This window comes from Tiliqua scincoides, chromosome 1 (assembly GCF_035046505.1).
Source record: "Tiliqua scincoides isolate rTilSci1 chromosome 1, rTilSci1.hap2, whole genome shotgun sequence".
Lineage (NCBI taxonomy): Eukaryota > Metazoa > Chordata > Lepidosauria > Squamata > Scincidae > Tiliqua > Tiliqua scincoides.
The window spans coordinates 4654547-4672140 of record NC_089821.1 but is presented as its reverse complement, the minus strand read 5'-3'; the positions used below and the strand labels follow the sequence as shown (position 1 = coordinate 4672140).

At 43.1% G+C, this 17594-nt stretch overlaps 1 protein-coding gene across 3 annotated transcripts in view; it reads right to left on the bottom strand.

The window, feature by feature from the left end:
* HEATR5A (HEAT repeat containing 5A) overlaps positions 1-17594 on the bottom strand; it is an 80581-nt gene that overhangs the window by 25651 nt on the left and 37336 nt on the right. For 2 of the 3 annotated variants that reach the window (XM_066630626.1, XM_066630634.1), the window contains exons 17-24: positions 13306-13411; positions 12155-12345; positions 8546-8705; positions 7570-7759; positions 6530-6699; positions 2902-2928; positions 765-903; positions 367-546 (exon numbers count right to left, since the gene is read on the bottom strand). In XM_066630626.1, coding sequence (XP_066486723.1) covers positions 367-546; positions 765-903; positions 2902-2928; positions 6530-6699; positions 7570-7759; positions 8546-8705; positions 12155-12345; positions 13306-13411 — 1163 coding nt within the window. The remainder of the gene's footprint in view (positions 1-366; positions 547-764; positions 904-2901; positions 2929-6529; positions 6700-7569; positions 7760-8545; positions 8706-12154; positions 12346-13305; positions 13412-17594) is intronic. The other variant, XM_066630641.1, reaches the window with a different exon arrangement.

The following is a 17594-nucleotide window of genomic DNA, read 5'->3' as shown; positions in this document are numbered from 1 at the left end:
AATAGAGCAGCTGAGGAGAGAATCAAAGGAATTCATCTTTTGACCGCCTCCTTACTCCTACCAGTTTTTTGTGTAGTGCTGCTAATCTATTGCATTTATTTTCTCCCTTTCTTCTGCCATAAAACTGAAGGTGTTGTACATGCAGCTGCCAAGCCCATCCAGGTACTAAACAGATCTAGAACTTGCTTAGTACATGCCCTAGAACTTGTCATTTATTCGTTATAAGACAGTTTAAGACACCCCCCCCCAGACTGAACGGATCAGACAATTCTCCTCTCTGATAAGAAGACATGTGCGGCAAGACTTAAGAAGTCTGATAAGTCTGATAAAAAGTCTGGCAAGTCTGATAAGAAGACACGTACGTACCAGCAGAGGCAGCAAGAACATCTTTGCAGAGCTTCAACCAGAAAGAGAGCTTTTCAACTGCCGTTGCTATAAGCATATGATTCAGGGTCTCTCTGATATCTTGGCACAGCTTTGGATCCAGTTCTTTGTCCAGTAGGCTAAGTAATGCTCCTTCAAGGCCTATTTCTCTGATATTTATGCCTGTTAAGAAGGTAGTGCAATACGAGTGCTATTACATATAAATGATAGCAACTGAGTGAGTCTGGAAGCTACAAATACAATACAAAAGCATGAATATGAATTACTGCAAGCAGTTAATACAGCACAATAATATTTGCCAAGAAAGACAAAACTCATTGGGAGAAGAAAGAGTGCTTTTCCATGTGGCCAGTCTCTGTATTCTTAATGCTCATCACTACCTGGAGTAAAGTCTTCTCTGCCATCTTTTGCAAAAGCCACAGCGAATTCAGACACTTCAGCTGCCTCTCTTTGCACCAACTGACGCAAACAAGCCAGCACGGCTCGTCTCAACGACAGATAAGAACTGGAGAGATTCACCTGAAATGGTATATAGACAGAAGGATATCAGTGAGGTCGCACTTTTGTCAACTGTACCTGAAAAGCAGGAGCCTGAAGCTTTCTGAGAAACAGGTCTGAGATAAAGCTGGAAATCCGAGATTAGAAAACAAAAGCCAAGACAACAGAAAAAAAAAGGCAGGTGCAGCACATCACAAAAATACTTAACAATCAGAGCTAACCTGAAAGTTCTCATCCACTCTCTGCTATCCTGACTGTGTTTGGCTGGGTGTGAATTTATAATTTTAAAAAATGGTTGCAAGTCACCTTAAGCACACATTGTGGAGACGAAGTTAGGACTTTGAATAAAATTGCATTTTAATTACTTCCATAAGTTGAATTCTTTAAATAAGATTATGGTTTGAAACTTGGTGCCTGTGTGTTGAGTAGAAGGTACTTCCACTTGCACAAGGTATGTTCTCCCTTCCCAGCAATTTTCACTTCCTGTGCAGACCCCAATACCATATCTCGCCTGATGTTCTGTTGACACCCTTAACCCTCAGAAGTTGCATGGGTGGGAGGGGGCAGGAGCCTGTAGTGGGAAGGGGGGAAGTTCCCCCCAGAGTTCAACTAGCAGAGTTCAATCAGTGCTCCTTTGGATCCAGGTCCACGTTTTCACTTGTAGCAAGTCAGTCTGTATTATCTAATCTCAGTTCCAAAGAAATTCAAATTATTGTCAGAATATGAAAATTTGGAATAGAACATTACACAGAATAGCTATGAACAGGAAAAAGTCATGTGATGGTCTAAACATGAAGTTACAATAGAGAAAGAAAACATAGTACAGCGAATGCAAGAAGATTGAGATTTCCATTATCTAATACACAATGCAAGATTACTGCACTTGTGTGCACTTGATTACTATAACTTGAGTGGAATAAAGAACTTCATTTTCTTAACTGGCAGAGTCCAATGAACAAAAATTAGCATGTTTAAAATGCTATATACCATGGGTTCTTTGTTTCTAAATTTTAAGAGTTCTTAAAATTTTAAGAAAAGGAGTTCACAGACACATGAAACCTGCTAAACTGCATCTAGACCAGCATTTAGCCAAATTGCCAAGCTTCAATCCAAATTCTAAAAATGGTTGCAGAAAGAGAACCGGCAGGCAATTAGGTATACACAAAGCAAAGACATTGTTCTTCAGCATTTTCTGTCTTGCACACATTAAATGTCACACACTGGAAACCTAAAAAACAGGACAGATGTGAGTGGGCACCTGCTGCAGAAAAGCCTTGTTGGGAGGTCATGAACCTCATTTGTAAATGAGACATCATTGGAATGAAACAGTGACAAAAGGAGGTAACATGGACACAAAAGTGCTATGAAATCAGTGATCAAACCAACTCTGTGTCTATATTTTTGTATGTTTCTGCATGCACACCAATTTATAGAAGGCAATGCATACAAAAATATGCCCTGTGCATTTTTTAAGTCACCGAGATCATTATTATATCTTTAGGATGCTTGTAAGAAAAAAATTCAAGTACAAAAATTGATATTTCATCCAAGCTAACCACACACTGGCTTAGATTCAGGCATGCTTGAAAACAAACAACTGAAGTTTGCCCGTTCCATTTTTCATTATGAAGCCAGAGCACACAAGCTGAACTGAAAGGCAAAGCAAAATGCATATTTCTCATCTCTTTCATTATCCTATTACTTTAAGAGAACAAGGAAAATGACAAGCACAAACACAGAAAATGCAAGCAACACGCACACACACATCCCCAAAGTGGTCTCTGAGCACTGAAAATGTTATTGGTCAAATTAATGCAAAAATAAGGTGTACACAACAAAATCTGAGTGTCAGCTATAAAGATGTTAAGAGAAGATTTAGTTAGGCTGAAACAAAAGATCACTCAACATGCTAAAAAGTATTTTATGTTACATTAATGGTTAAACACAGGAAAAAATAAAAAAAAAATATGAAAACAGCACTGAACATTGCTGAAATTTTAACAATGCACAGAGACCTACCAACACAGAATTTTCCAACAAGATCTCCTGCACAAAAACAAATGATAATCCAGTCATGACAAAAACCAGGTAACATTATCACAGTGATCCTGACTCCACTATAAGTAATAAATTTATTGCATGATTATACTTCAAATGTGCCACAGGGAAAGCACCTATTGTCAATACCCAATACTCCAGATTCTTAAAATAATAAGCCAACTGTCTATATTAGGAGGTGCGCAAAGCCAGTACAAAACAAAATTAGAAAACTTCATGTTTTAATTTTATATCAGAGAGCCTGTGGTTTAGATGAAAAGCAAATCACCAACAAAAAATAGCAATTTGCACAGGCTAGAATCTAGTGCAGCCCATTTGCACAAAGCCCGTATGAGAGCTCACAGGAGTTGCCAGTTTTAGATCCAAGGTGCAGTAAACAGTAATGATTAAAAATAACTTCTGTAAAGTGAGGTGCTAAATTCACAAGTATTCAGTACCGGATGCTACATTTTCTCACTTGACCAATATATTTACTTTCCAGAGCTGTCAAATCAACATACAGATACAGAGGTCTATGAGTCAGACCACCAAAGGACCATTACAAAGGTATTTGGGGAAAGAATCTTAGGACAGCAGTCCAAGTCCACATATTTACATGGATCTGACATGCCATACTTCATTTGACGTTCAGAGTGTCCCACATTTTAAGATGCAGACATGGAGGAAGCGTTTACGGTGTTGTCTTTCACCCCATAACCAGGAAGGCAACAGTCATAAGCCTTATCAGGTACACATGCACCTGTGCATTCTGCAAAGGGATCCAAGCCATCAACTGCCATCAATGCTCGCCTTTCAATGACACAGGATAAAGAGATCAACATCTATGTAATAGGCCATAATAGGCCACAATCTGATATAACAAATGGCAAGATTCAGAAACCAGTGACAGAATATTTCTCAGTCTTTCAGAATACCCAGCGGCTATTCAGAAAAATTACACTTCCAAAAACAGAAACAAAAAACCCTTCAGAAGCTGATTTCAGCATATGACCGCTGATAAATTCTAGGTCAGTAAATTTGATTCTATTAGTGTAGGTCTTAATCATAAGTATGGATTGCTCTCTCAGTACTATTAATCAAATCAACCAAATTAGGAACCATTACCACCACCACCTACACAGCACTTCTGACTGGGCAAAGAGCTTCAAGTATATTATCTTGACGTTGTCCTTGCAACAATTCTGGCAAAGGTGAGATCTGAACCAGGGAAGTCCTGATTTTCAATCCAGTCTTTTAGCCACTGTGATAAGAATGTACTTCAGAAACATTCCGCTTAATGGTGCTTCCTTTAGTACTGATTCCTTATAGCGCAGGCTATTTCAGTGTGATTGACAGCTATTCTAGCCAATTGGAGCAGTGCATTCTGGGTCAATCAGATCTCATTTCCTGCCTTTTAGATTCCTGTATTCTATAGCAGGGGTGCCCAAACCCCGACCCTAGGGCCACTTGCGGCCCACAAGGACTCCTAATCTGGCCCTCAGGGTGCCCCCAGTCTCCAATGAGCCTCTGGCCCTCTGGAGACTTGCTGGAGCCCGCGCTGGCCTGATGCAACTGTTCTCAGTGTGACAGCCAACTGATCGACCTCTCACGTGAGCTGTGGGACGAGGGCTCTCTCCACTGCTTGCTGTTTCACATCTGTGATGCAGCAGCAAAGGAAAGACTGGTCATGCTTTGTGCAAGACCTTTTATAAGCCTTGAGCTATTGCAAGACCGTCATTCAGTCATATAAGTTCCATCTCTAATATATTCATTTATGTAAATTTATTCAAATTTGAAATGTAAACTAATTCTTTTTTTCTTCCGGCCCTCAACACAATGTCAGAGAGATGATGTAGCCCTCCTGCCAAAAAGTTTGGACATCCCTGTTCTATAGCAATGCTTTATATAACCATGCAACTTTCTAGAACTGATCCCCTGCCTTATGAGAGGTATTACTGTATTACCAAGTATAGGTTGAGACTAATTATTTGCGTGGGTTCCGTTCCCAGAACTTATGTGGATGGCAAAAAATGCACTATAGCAAATCAATTTAAAAAACAAAGTTTCTTTGCTCCAGTGATTTAAAAACAGCCTTGCTGACCTTTGTGATGTAAGATAAGAGCCATGAAGAAGACAATGCATCAGTCCTCCTCCCTCCAAGCACTTAGAAAGGTGCTTCACTCAGCCCCTCCCTTCACCAATGCAAAGTGATCACCTTTCTTTCAGTGCTCAGGGGGAAGGGAGGGGTCACCTGGAGAGAGAAGGACTGATGGATTGTCAGCCAGTTGCCCTCTCTCTCTCTCTCTCTCTCATTAAGGAGGCTGTTGTTAAAGGACTGTTCAGTTTTTAAAACTGATTTTAAAGGGATGCATTTTTCCCTTTCTCCAGGGATCAGCACATTCCTTCTCATTTGCAGGGGCCATTCGTGTTGAGTCAAACCCGTGTATAACAAGGCTGGACCTGTATAGCTCTGTGGAGTATGGACTGTTTTACCAGTACAGCTAATTCTCAATTTAATATACTAATGGGGGGAGCGGTATCCATTAATGCTAAAAATTAAATCCAGACACCATTATTATTCCATTAAACCCCACCTTAGAAAGCTCCTTCAGTGCTGCTGTTCTGCTTTAGTCTCCATCAAGGTGCTCTAGGAATGGGGAGGAGGAATGGTGGTGCTCTCCAACCTACGTAGTGTTGGAGGGGGCTTGGCGGCAGGCTTGCTCACCTTCCAGGCCTGCTTTGGAACTGGTGCTGCAACTCTCCATTCCACCCTTGGGCAGCGTGCCTTAGGAATGGAGGTGTTGTTTCTTCATTCCTAAGGCCACTCTAAGATTTGAAAGTTCCTCAGGAAAACATACAGGAAGTATCTCAGGAAGGAAACATTTGAATTCTTAGGGCACCCACTCAAGGGTGGAAGAAGATCCACTGTGCCAGCACTGAGGGAGCCCTGGAAGGAAGGATTTAACAGACCTTGGCAAACTTCAGAAATTGTTAGTTATCCTTCGAGTCTATTGAACTGAAGTCTGTTAAACTGAGAACTTACTGTACACGCCTGAGTTTTGCAAACAATTATCTCATGTCTGCTGGATCTAAACATGTATCTTTGTATGTTTCCATATACACGAGTATGTATGTCTCTGCCTACTGAGTATACCATTTCACACATCTGGCAAAGGGGGCTTTCGTATATGGATGCTTATGCCACAACAAATCTGCTAGACTTTTAAGGTGCCACAAGACTCTAAATTAAATTTACGTTACTGTAACCTATTGAACTCTCATTCTTTCAAATGTTCTGCTGAATCTTCATTCAAAAGCTGTTTTGCTTTCTCGAAAGTCAAGTTGCTTACAGTGCACTCCAATGCACATTCAAGGAAAAGAAAGACCTACTGTACTAAGCGGGCTTTCTCCCAAGCGAGAGCATAAAATCATTATACATACATACATACATACATACATAAGACCTTTCTTGGCATAGAAAATTATATAAATACTGTAATAATAATAGATGTGCACAGAATTGAATAAACCTGTGCTTTAAGAGTCATGAAAATTACCTAGCTTCAATACACAAAACAAAGAACATTCAATAACCCAGAAGGATACTTACACACAGGCACCTGACAAGGCTGGACAAGTTTACATGATGTGGAGCAAACATGTGAAGCTGCTGAAGGCAAGAGATGGCCTGTGCCTGGACAAGGCAATCGGGATTATCCTGCATCACTGCACAGCCCAGGAGACAAGATGCCCGTAAGGCTGAAACTGCAGAGCTGCTGCCTATAAATACGACAAAAATGGAGGGAGAGAGATTTGCCTCCATCGTTTTTCTTTAATAGTACTTAACATAATTAAAAGCCAAATTACAACAATACGCATATGATTTTTTTCATAAGCAAAGGTTCATGTTTAGCAAATAGTAGTTCATTCCAATTAAATGGTATCAATAGGAATTTAGAGCATCACCTATAGGATCTAAAGCAGTATTCTCAAAAGATTTTCCATATTTAACCAAAAGCTCTCTTCCTTTGTTTGCAAATGAGTCAGTTTATATTCTCACACCAATGGCTGGCAATACACTCCTTCCCCCTGCTGGTAAGAATGTGCATGTGTGAGTACATAAGAACATAAGAACAGCCTCACTGGATCAGGCTATAGGCCCATCTAGTCCAGCTTCCTGTATCTCACAGCGGCCCACCAAATGCCCCTGGAGTATGAACTCCAGGTAGAAAAGGGCAAACCCCTCTTTGATCAAAGTAATCTTTCTTATGCTGTAAGACAGTTGAGGTCCTTTTCATTCAGCAATCAGGGAAAGGGGAGCCTCTATCTACCTGGTGTGTAAATTTGCCAAGAAGGAAAGTAGATGTCTCTGGCCAGTGAAAAGGGGAACTCTAGTTTCTCTGAAGTCACAGAAAGAGGAGTGTGCAAGTCACCATCCACTTTCACCATTAAATAACTTTCAAGAGATAGAAATAATGCAAAGGAGATTCTCTGAGATTTGGAGGTGACAGTTTGAACATAATTGCTGCAAAAATCTGAACACTTAAGGTGAGTCTTGCAGTACTATGAACACCTGTCCATAAGCGAATACTAGCACAATATCTTTCAACTTGACTCCTGTCCATCATGATGCTACCAATATATGCATACCTTGCAACTCAGGACCCAAAGTGGAGATAAGTGCATTTAAACAGCAACCAAGACTTTGATGGACTTCAGCATAAGCAGGAGGCACAGTCAACAACAACATGAGAACAAGAGAGAGGGTAGGTTCCACATGCATGTGATACAGAGGGCCAGCAGAATCAATGATCAGTGACAGAGAATGCAGTGCCCAGGTCTGTAAAATACCAAAAATGTAGTGTTGTCACACACAGAGACACACATGTACACAAAAACAAAATAATCTGCACACTGGAATCGCAAATAAAATTGTGTAAAATGAGTGCATTTCAGTGAGAAGGTGAAAAACAACAAGCTCATAATTCTGTAGAATAAGATCACTGGAATCATATAGCTAGAGGTGTTTGTTCCCAGTGAGTAAGACAGGATTACAGCCCTCCACCTGCCCTCCACCAGGAACAAGAATTAATTCCTGTTTTTCTTGGGATGACTGAACTTCAAGATCATTGATGAACCATAGTTAGGGCCACGGCTCGGCCCCAAGAAGCTGCTATACCATGGAGATGGGAGACAGTTTATGAACCAAGTTCTGAGCGGACAGGAAATAAGAGCAGACAAGGAGCTCTGAACCAAGATTTGCTGCCTAAACTTTTGAAAGTTCAACTAATGGTGCAAGTTCTTAACAAGTTAGCAGAAACCATTGTTTTCTGTTATGACATGTTTCCCTTTTGAGAAGAAAAAAGCTGAGGTTGTGATACCCAGCAGAATTGCAAGGAGAAAAGGATAGGTCATAGGACCATTCAGAACAACTTTATTCCAGACGCATGCACTGTTTGTGATAAGACCTCACTGCCACCAGCTCAATACCATCTGGATGGCCACCAAAAGAATTAAAAGTTCAGTTAATCTGAAGTTTTTGCAAACAACTTTTAGGTAAGGATACATACTTGTTCAATGGTTATTTTGTTAAGTAAGTGCACACTTAAAGTAAATACCAAAATACCTGTACTTCAGGTGATGTGCTATCCTGAGATAATGTATAAAATATTCCAACGCATGCATTCAGGTGCTGAGTAGAGCCAATTCCTCCTAGATATTTATAGAGCGATCCCAGAGCCAAAGAATGTCCTGTTCTCGATACCACATCTCTAGCAGATTTTAGCCTGAAAAATGTAAGAAAAGAAAAAAAAGAGGAAGTATCTACATGAACTACCTTGTCTGATATATTCTCACTGGTCCCACTGAGCTGTTCTCTAATAATTTTATGGTGAAAGCAGGAAAAAAAATACACATCCACTCCAGATTCAGTGTGATCCAAGATAATTTCAGACGGTTCATTCATATTGTCATTCAAATGTTACATGTATGACATGGCCTCCATCCTCCAGTCATCTCCCCACCCACCCATTGCTAAAATTTAAACTACAAGCTCCCTGGTTTGCTTATGTTAAGTCTATAAAGCACCATTGTACATCCATGGCACAATTTGTTTCCAGTATTTATATACCACCTTTTAACAAAATACTCCCAAGACAGTTCAGACAGAATTCTTCAAGAACCATAAAACTAAATTAACATTAATGAGATAATTCAATGAAAATATGGAACAGTAATCAAACTTCATATTTCACTTTATTTAATATTAGGAGCCCTGGAAGAATAAAGAGGTGTTGACTATATCAAAAGAGGAACAAAATCAGTGCCAGTTTATTCGCAGAGGCTACGGGCACAAGACAAGCAAGGACCCTCCTCTTTGCACATGCTTATGTGTTTGAGTTTGTGCCCGCCAGTTCCCTTCACCACCACCCAGAAACTGAACAAGAGATGGAGGAGAGTTCTAGGTACCACTGAGACACCAGAACAGGACATGGAGAAAAGTTTTCTGCTGTTGCAGTAGCAGCACAAGAGTAAAATGCTCTTCCACTGCTTCCTCTCATTGCCTAGTAAACCTCCTGAACTCCCAGGTTCATCGGGTGACAAGGGTGAGATAGCAGGAATTGTAGCAGTTGGTCTTCCAACTTCCCTAGCATCATTTTAAAATTCCTGGATGGCCTATTCCCAATGCTTTGGGGGCAGGACATCTAGGAATTTTAAAATGGCTCATGGGAAAAAGGAAACTATATTGTTGAAGTAGCTCGTCCTGTTCTGCCCCCCCCATTACTTGCTAAATTGCTAAGTGATGGGAATGTGTACTGCATGCTGGGGGCAGCAGTGGCAGTGAGCCTGTTGCCAGGAACAGATAGGCACAGCTGGGCATGGGCCCCTTCATGGGGCGTGAACCCTTGGACCATGCCCACCCAGGACTGGCCCAGGACATTCTGGATGTAATGTCAACCCTGCATAAACTTCTTGGAATTTGGCAGAAATCACACCCCACGAGAGAAAGTTACTTCTGCTTGCACACAGCACCTTTGGAATCAACCCGCTGTATTTCTATTCATGAGAATTATATTTTATTTACAATCAAAGAAAAGAAAACTACAGTTCTGATTTAATTGGGCTGAACACCACCAAACAGCAAAGGCGGCAAGCCTATGCCCAATATCCTGGGGGTAAGCCCCACTGAACACAATGGGACTTCTGAGTAACTTGCATAGAATTGTGCTATAGAACAGGTATAAATGGTGCAATACCTCTCATGCATAAACACTAAAAATTGCAAATTGTAATAAAAAAGAAACCCTTCTATGTCTATCCACCAGTGGTTCCCAAACTTATTGAGGTCACAGCGCCCTTCTTTCACAGCGACCTCTCCTTCCCAGCTTTTCCAGGTGTTGCTATTTTGGATAGCGCAACATCTTGCACGATCTAAGATAGCTGCGTCCAGAAGAGCTGGCAAGATGGGGGTGCCTGGGAGAGCCGGAAAGAAGAGGATGCTGTGAATATCCTCAGGGTGCTACAGGGCACAATTTGGGAATCACTGTCCATCTACCCTTGGACATAAAGCATGTCTGTAAACCAAGCAGAAACCACATAGTACCCCTCTCAATATGAGCTATAAAAGGGGTTCCTTTTGTGTTGGGAGTGTTGGGAGAGTTAGAACAGACAAGAGAAAATATTTATTTACTCAGCGTGTGGTTGGTCTGTGGAACTCCTTGCCACAGGATGTGGTGACAGCATCTGGCCTGGACGCCTTTAAAAGGGGATTGGACAAGTTTCTGGAGGAAAAATCCGTTACGGGGTACAAGCCATGATGTGCATGTGCAGCCTCCTGATTTTAGAAATGGGCTATGTCAGAATGCCAGATGAAAGGGAGGGCACCAGGATGAGGTCTCTTGTTATCTGGTGTGCTCCCTGGGGCATTTGGTGGGCCGCTGTGAGATACAGGAAGCTGGACTAGATGGGCCTATGGCCTGATCCAGTGGGGTTGTTCTTATGCTCTTATGTTCCAAATGCCATAAAGCAAGGTTTCAAAAGAATGCATGATCTTTATAAATACAAAAAAAAGTATGTATCTGCCATATAACAAGGACATTTTCAAAGAATCATCTCTAGTCACTACAGAAAAAATTGGAATATCAAACCCTTACCTGAAAAACCACCAGACCTTTTGATAACCATCACCCCCTCCACACATAATAAAATAAGCAGGAGCAATGGCGTTACGTGAAAATCCCCTTTTTCCTTAGTTGTGATTTTATATCTGGTTATGTTACTAAAACATCATGCGGGCCACACTTCTCCCAGCACACTTTTCCAAAAAAACTCTGGTCAAGTCACAAGCTCATGGTTACAAAATTCACCTCCATAGGAAGAAGTCTGGCACAGTAAATCATTCTTTAAGTGTCTCCTATTCATTGTATTGTTTTAACTCAATCACTGCTTAAGTACCGTATGCAAAATTTGAACTGCCTTCCTGGGTTGCCCATTCATGGTATTGTTTGAGTTCCCCCAGCTAGGAAGCCAGCCATTAGACCCCACTGAATTTTACTGGTAAGGGACATCCTGACTCCAAACACCCTGCTGGTGGTAGTAAGCAAGTTGCTGTCTGGCTCAGACAGCCAGCAAACCCCTTTTTAAAAGAGGGCTTCTGCCACATGGTCGCTCTCTCTGGCTTCCCCCCTCCAAGGACCAACACATCTGTGTTGTGTTAGAGGGTCCTCCTCCCAGGACTCTCTTCCCCCATCCAACTGCTCTACAGACAGGTAATTATCTTGCATCTGGAACTCTTTCCCTTCTTCCCCCCCTTTTTCTCCCCTTCTCTCCCCATCTTTAGTCAGCAACTGGGTTTGGCAGACCAGGGACCCCTAAAATCCTTCCCTACAACCTTTCCTTTTTCTAATTTCCTCAGATGCACCAAATACTCTCCACACGCAACCACCATGAAAGCTAGGTACACTGGATTCAGGTACTGGGACCAAGAAACATACACTTACTCATTTTTCCATGTGCATTATGTTTACCTTTGTGCTTTTGTAATAAAGCTATAATCTTTTGTTAAAAGTTAACTTTCTCCCAGTCTCGTCTTTAAGCTAAAGGGAATTTCTCTGCATTACGCCGTCGTGTTATCCAGCCTGCGATCCTGAGGTTCCAGTAAGGGTAGTGTACTAATTCCCCTAAACAAAACAGCCCTTTTGGTAACAATGGAATGCAGGGAAAAGGAGGAACTTACTTGTCAAAGCTAATTTGTGCCAATGCAGCAGTGAAAGTATTGTCAGCAACAACCTGTGCAAGTCTTGCTAGCGATTCTGCAGCAGAACACCTTAGAACTGGGTTATTGCTTTCTAAGGCACTCATCACTAAGGTGAGGGAACATCTTCGGATTTCTTCAGAACCTAAATCTCCCTTGCAGCTGGCCAAGTGCTGGAATAAATGAACAACTCATAATTTCAGCTACTGAACTGCAAGTGAACTTGTTATTCTCTATGAACATGGAGGTAATACACTATACAGAAAAAAGCAGAAATACTGTATGTGGGATAATTTACAGGAATAACTTGTACACTGTATTTTGCTATTCTTAGAGGCAATATTTTGGAACATCATCTGAGAGGGGCTGTGGGGAGAAGGACAAGAAAAGGCTTCCTGACAATTTAAGGTCAAAAGAAACTATTCATATGTGTATGAACATTTTACAGTTCCAAGGGAAAAGTGCTTCTGACACCACAGAGCAGGGGCATGAGAGGCAGGTTGCCACCATTTTTCCTTTGACACTAGACACAATATGTTGCCAACCTAGGATATCTGCAGCTAGGGAAGCACTGCTTCCCTGAGATGTTCTTGACAATCGTAGAAAATGGCCCCCTGCACTGTACCAGTATTTTTCTATGGTAATACAGCACATTTTTTTAAGGGGCAGAACAAAATGAACGCAAACACCTAAGAGGAAGCCAAGGCCGGTTCCCATCATGCATTTCCATTGTGTACACGAAGTTAACAAATGATGCATGCACTCCAAGTATGGTGGGTCGATAAAATGGGAATATGTGAACTGTCTAAGCCTAAACACAGAACAAGAGGGCAAGTGTATGATGAAAGAGAAGAAAGGATGTTCAAACATGTGTATCTGAACAAGTTTTAATCCAATTCATGTTCAAGCTCCAATTAGTCTTTCTGGGAGAAGATGGATACTTATCAGAGGATAAATGTAATACCCACCTGCAAGAACATGGTGAATTTCGAAGGAAACAGATTTTAATACCTACTTATTTTTTCCAGATGCATAGAAACTTGAACTCATCAGTGCAACTGGACATGAAATATGATCTAAAAACAGGTATTTTGATCTTATTTGGATATTCAAAGGGGAGAAGTAAGACTCACCTTCAGAAAACTAGAGAATGCCGATATTACGTTCTGCTGCACTATCTGCTGCCGTGATCCTTTGGTTTGTTTTATAGAAGCCAATAATTGCTCTAATACCTGCAGCCTTAAACATACAGAAAGGGAGAGGAAACAGGATGAAGTTCTTCTTTCTCCTATTATTATGTTGGAAAGCAACTGTACATTTACTGTGGTAGATCTCCTAGTGAAATTCACTCTTTCCAAATAGTCACCTATGATTTCTTCTTTCTCCAGCTGAAAGGCATTTGAGAACCATTCTGGTTCTCCAAATTCACTGAGGCTGGTTTTTCCTCAGTATGCATATTCCCCCTCTGTTTTGTGATTGAATATTTTACACAAGAGTTATGTATTATTATTATTATTATTATTATTATTATTATTAATAATAATAATAATAATAATAATAATAATAATAATAATAATGGTATTTATATACCGCCTTTCTGGTCATCGGATTACTCCTCTGACTTTATTCAAGGCAGTTCACATAGGCAGGCTCTCTCTAAACCCCCGAGGGGATTTCTACAATAACAGAAAGGTTCTGTCTTTCAAGAACCGCACAACATTTCAGATGGATCTTTCACGGTCTGGTATCACTTCTGGCCCCCAGTTGCCTCCCATGCTGGCCGACAAGCAGCTCCTTCGTCTCCCACTTGAAGGGCAGCCAAGACGCTTCTTCGCTCACACCAAAGAGCAGGTGGAATAACTCAGCTTGGCTTGTCAGTTGCTTCAAGGTCTCACCACTCATGAAGCTGCCAGTGGCCTCGAACTGGCAACCTTCAGATGTTATCTTTGAGCTAACAGAGGCTCTTACCCTCTAGACCAGACTTCCTGCCCTGGTCATGTAAGTGCTGCATGTATTTTATAGAATGTTCCATTTATATATATTGGCAACCTTCAGTCTCGAAAGACTATGGTATCGCGCTCTGAAAGGTGGTTCTGGCACAGCGTCTAGTGTGGCTGAAAAGGCCAATCCGGGAGTGACAATCCCTTCCACACCGGGAGCAAGTGCAGTCTGTCCCTGGTCTGTCTCCCTGGCTATGGGCCTTCCTTCTTTGCCTCTTAGCCTCAGACTGTTGGCAAAGTGTCTCTTCAAACTGGGAAAGGCCATGCTGCACAGCCTGCCTCCAAGCGGGCCGCTCAGAGGCCAGGGTTTCCCACTTGTTGAGGTCCATCCCTAAGGCCTTCAGATCCCTCTTGCAGATGTCCTTGTATCGCAGCTGTGGTCTACCTGTAGGGCGCTTTCCTTGCACGAGTTCTCCATAGAGGAGATCCTTTGGGATCCGGCCATCATCCATTCTCACGACATGACCAAGCCAACGCAGGCGTCTCTGTTTCAGCAGTGAATACATGCTAGGGATTCCAGCACGTTCCAGGACTGTGTTGTTTGGAACTTTGTCCTGCCAGGTGATGCCGAGGATGCGTCGGAGGCAGCGCATGTGGAAAGCGCTCAGTTTCCTCTCCTGTTGTAAGCGAAGAGTCCATGACTCGCTGCAGTACAGAAGTGTACTCAGGACGCAAGCTCTGTAGACCTGGATCTTGGTATGTTCCGTCAGCTTCTTGTTGGACCAGACTCTCTTTGTGAGTCTGGAAAACGTGGTAGCTGCTTTACCGATGCGCTTGTTTAGCTCGGTATCGAGAGAATGAGTGTCGGAGATCGTTGAGCCAAGGTACACAAAGTCATGGACAACCTCCAGTTCATGCTCAGAGATTGTAATGCAGGGAGGTGAGTCCACATCCTGAACCATGACCTGTGTTTTCTTCAGGCTGATTGTCAGTCCAAAATCTTGGCAGGCCTTGCTAAAACGATCCATGAGCTGCTGGAGATCTTTGGCAGAGTGGGTAGTGACAGCTGCATCGTCGGCAAAGAGGAAGTCACGCAGACATTTCAGCTGGACTTTGGATTTTGCTCTCAGTCTGGAGAGGTTGAAGAGCTTTCCGTCAGATCTGGTCCGGAGATAGATGCCTTCTGTTGCAGTTCCAAAGGCCTGCTTCAGCAGGACAGCGAAGAAAATCCCAAACAAGGTTGGTGCAAGAACACAGCCCTGCTTCACTCCGCTTCGGATGTCAAAAGGGTCTGATGTGGAGCCATCAAAGACAACAGTGCCCTTCATGTCCTTGTGGAAAGATCTGATGATGCTGAGGAGCCTGGGTGGACATCCAATCTTGGGGAGAATCTTGAAGAGGCCGTCTCTGCTGACCAGGTCGAAAGCCTTTGTGAGATCTATGAAGGCTATAAAGAGTGGCTGTCGTTGTTCCCTGCATTTCTCCTGCAGTTGTCTAAGGGAGAATACCATATCAGTGGTGGACCTGTTGGCTCGGAATCCACACTGCGATTCTGGATAGACGCTCTCTGCAAGTACCTGGAGCCTCTTTAGTACAACTCGGGCAAACAGCTTTCCTACAACGCTAAGGAGAGAGATGCCGCGGTAGTTGTTGCAGTCACCCCTGTCGCCTTTGTTCTTGTACAGCGTGATGATGTTTGCATCCCTCATGTCTTGAGGTACTCCACCTTCTCTCCAGCAGAGACAGAGGATTTCATGCAGCTCAGTGACGATGATCTCTTTGCAGCATTTTAGGACTTCAGCAGGGATGCTGTCTTTTCCAGGTGCCTTGCCAAAGGCAAGGGAGTCCAGGGCCACGTGAAGTTCTTCTAGGGTTGGTTCACTGTCAAGCTCTTCCAGCACAGGCAGGCACTCAATGTTGTTCAGTGCTTCTTCGGTGACTACATTTTCTCTGGAATATAGCTCAGAGTAGTGCTGCACCCAGCGTTCCATCTGCTGCGCCCGATCCTGGATGACCTCGCCTGTGGCAGACTTCAGAGGGGCAATTTTCTTCTGTGTTGGACCTAGGGCCTGCTTGATACCATCATACATCCCCTTGATGTTGCCCGTGTCAGCTGCTATCTGTATCTCGGAACAGAGCTGGAGCCAGTAGTCGTTAGCACATCTCCTGGCAGTCTGTTGGACTTTGCTGCGAGCAGTTCGGAGGACCTGCAGGTTGCGCTCACTGGGACAGGCCTTGTATGCTGCTTGAGCTCTCCTCTTTTCCTCAATGACTGGTGTCAACTCCTCAGAGTGGGCTTCAAACCAGTCTGCCACCTTGTTGGTCTTCTTGCCGAATATGGACAAGGCGGTGTTGTAAACGGTATTCTTGAAATGTTCCCATCTGTTGGATGCGTTTGCGTCGGCCGGGCCTGGAAGAGATTCCTCAAGCGCTTGTGCAAATTCCTCCACTTTTCTCTGATCCCGGGTCTTGCTGGTATCAATGCGAGGTCTTCCTTCCTTTTTCGTGTGATACAGTCGCTTTGTTTGCAGTTTCACTCTGCTGCACACCAGGGAGTGGTCAGTGTCGCAGGCAGCACCATGATAACTGCGTGTGGTCTTGATGCTGGGAAGGCTGGAGCGTCTGGTGAGGATCAGGTCGAGCTGGTGCCAGTGCTTTGATCTTGGATGTCTCCAAGAGACTCTATGTTGGGGCTTTGTGTTGAAGAACGTGTTGCTGACACAGAGACCGTGATGACAGCAAAACTCTAGCAGGCATTGGCCATTTTCGTTCATCCTCCCAGTGCCAAACTGACCTAAGCAAGTGGGCCATGAACTGTTATCAGCACCAACTCTAGCATTGAAATCGCCGAGGATGAACAATGGCTCTTTTACAGGGATTTTCTTGACAGTGGTGGCCAGGTCATCATAGAATTTGTCTTTGGCTTCTGCTGGAGACGACAGAGTCGGTGCATAAGCACTGATGAGAGTGATAGGTCCTGCTGATGACTGGAGCTGCAGGGACAAAATTCTTTCACTTCCCACAGTAGGTGGGATGATGGATTTCAGCAGGGTATTTCTGACCGCAAAGCCAACGCCATGTTCCCTGGTTTCGTTTGGTGGTTTTCCCTGCCAGAAAAATGAGAAATTTCTCTCCTTGACAGATCCGGAATCTGGCAGCCTAGTCTCTTGAAGGGCGACGATGTCCATCTGCAGTCTGCTCAGCTCCATGTCGATGACAGCTGTTTTGCGTGCGTCGTCTATTTCTTGCAGGTCATCAGAGAAGCCAGGTGTCATTGTCCTAACGTTCCAGGTGCCCAGCTTTAGGGCAGTAGTTTTCTGTTTTCTGTTGCATGGTGCAGAGTTGTCGATCCGCTTGTCGGTTTTCACCCTAAACCCCACGCACCCCATTAGAGAAGCCAAATTGGCAACAATTTTGTTGTTGCCCCCTTGGGGGCTGAACAAATATTAAGAATGACCACAGTCTCTGACAGTACTGACCTT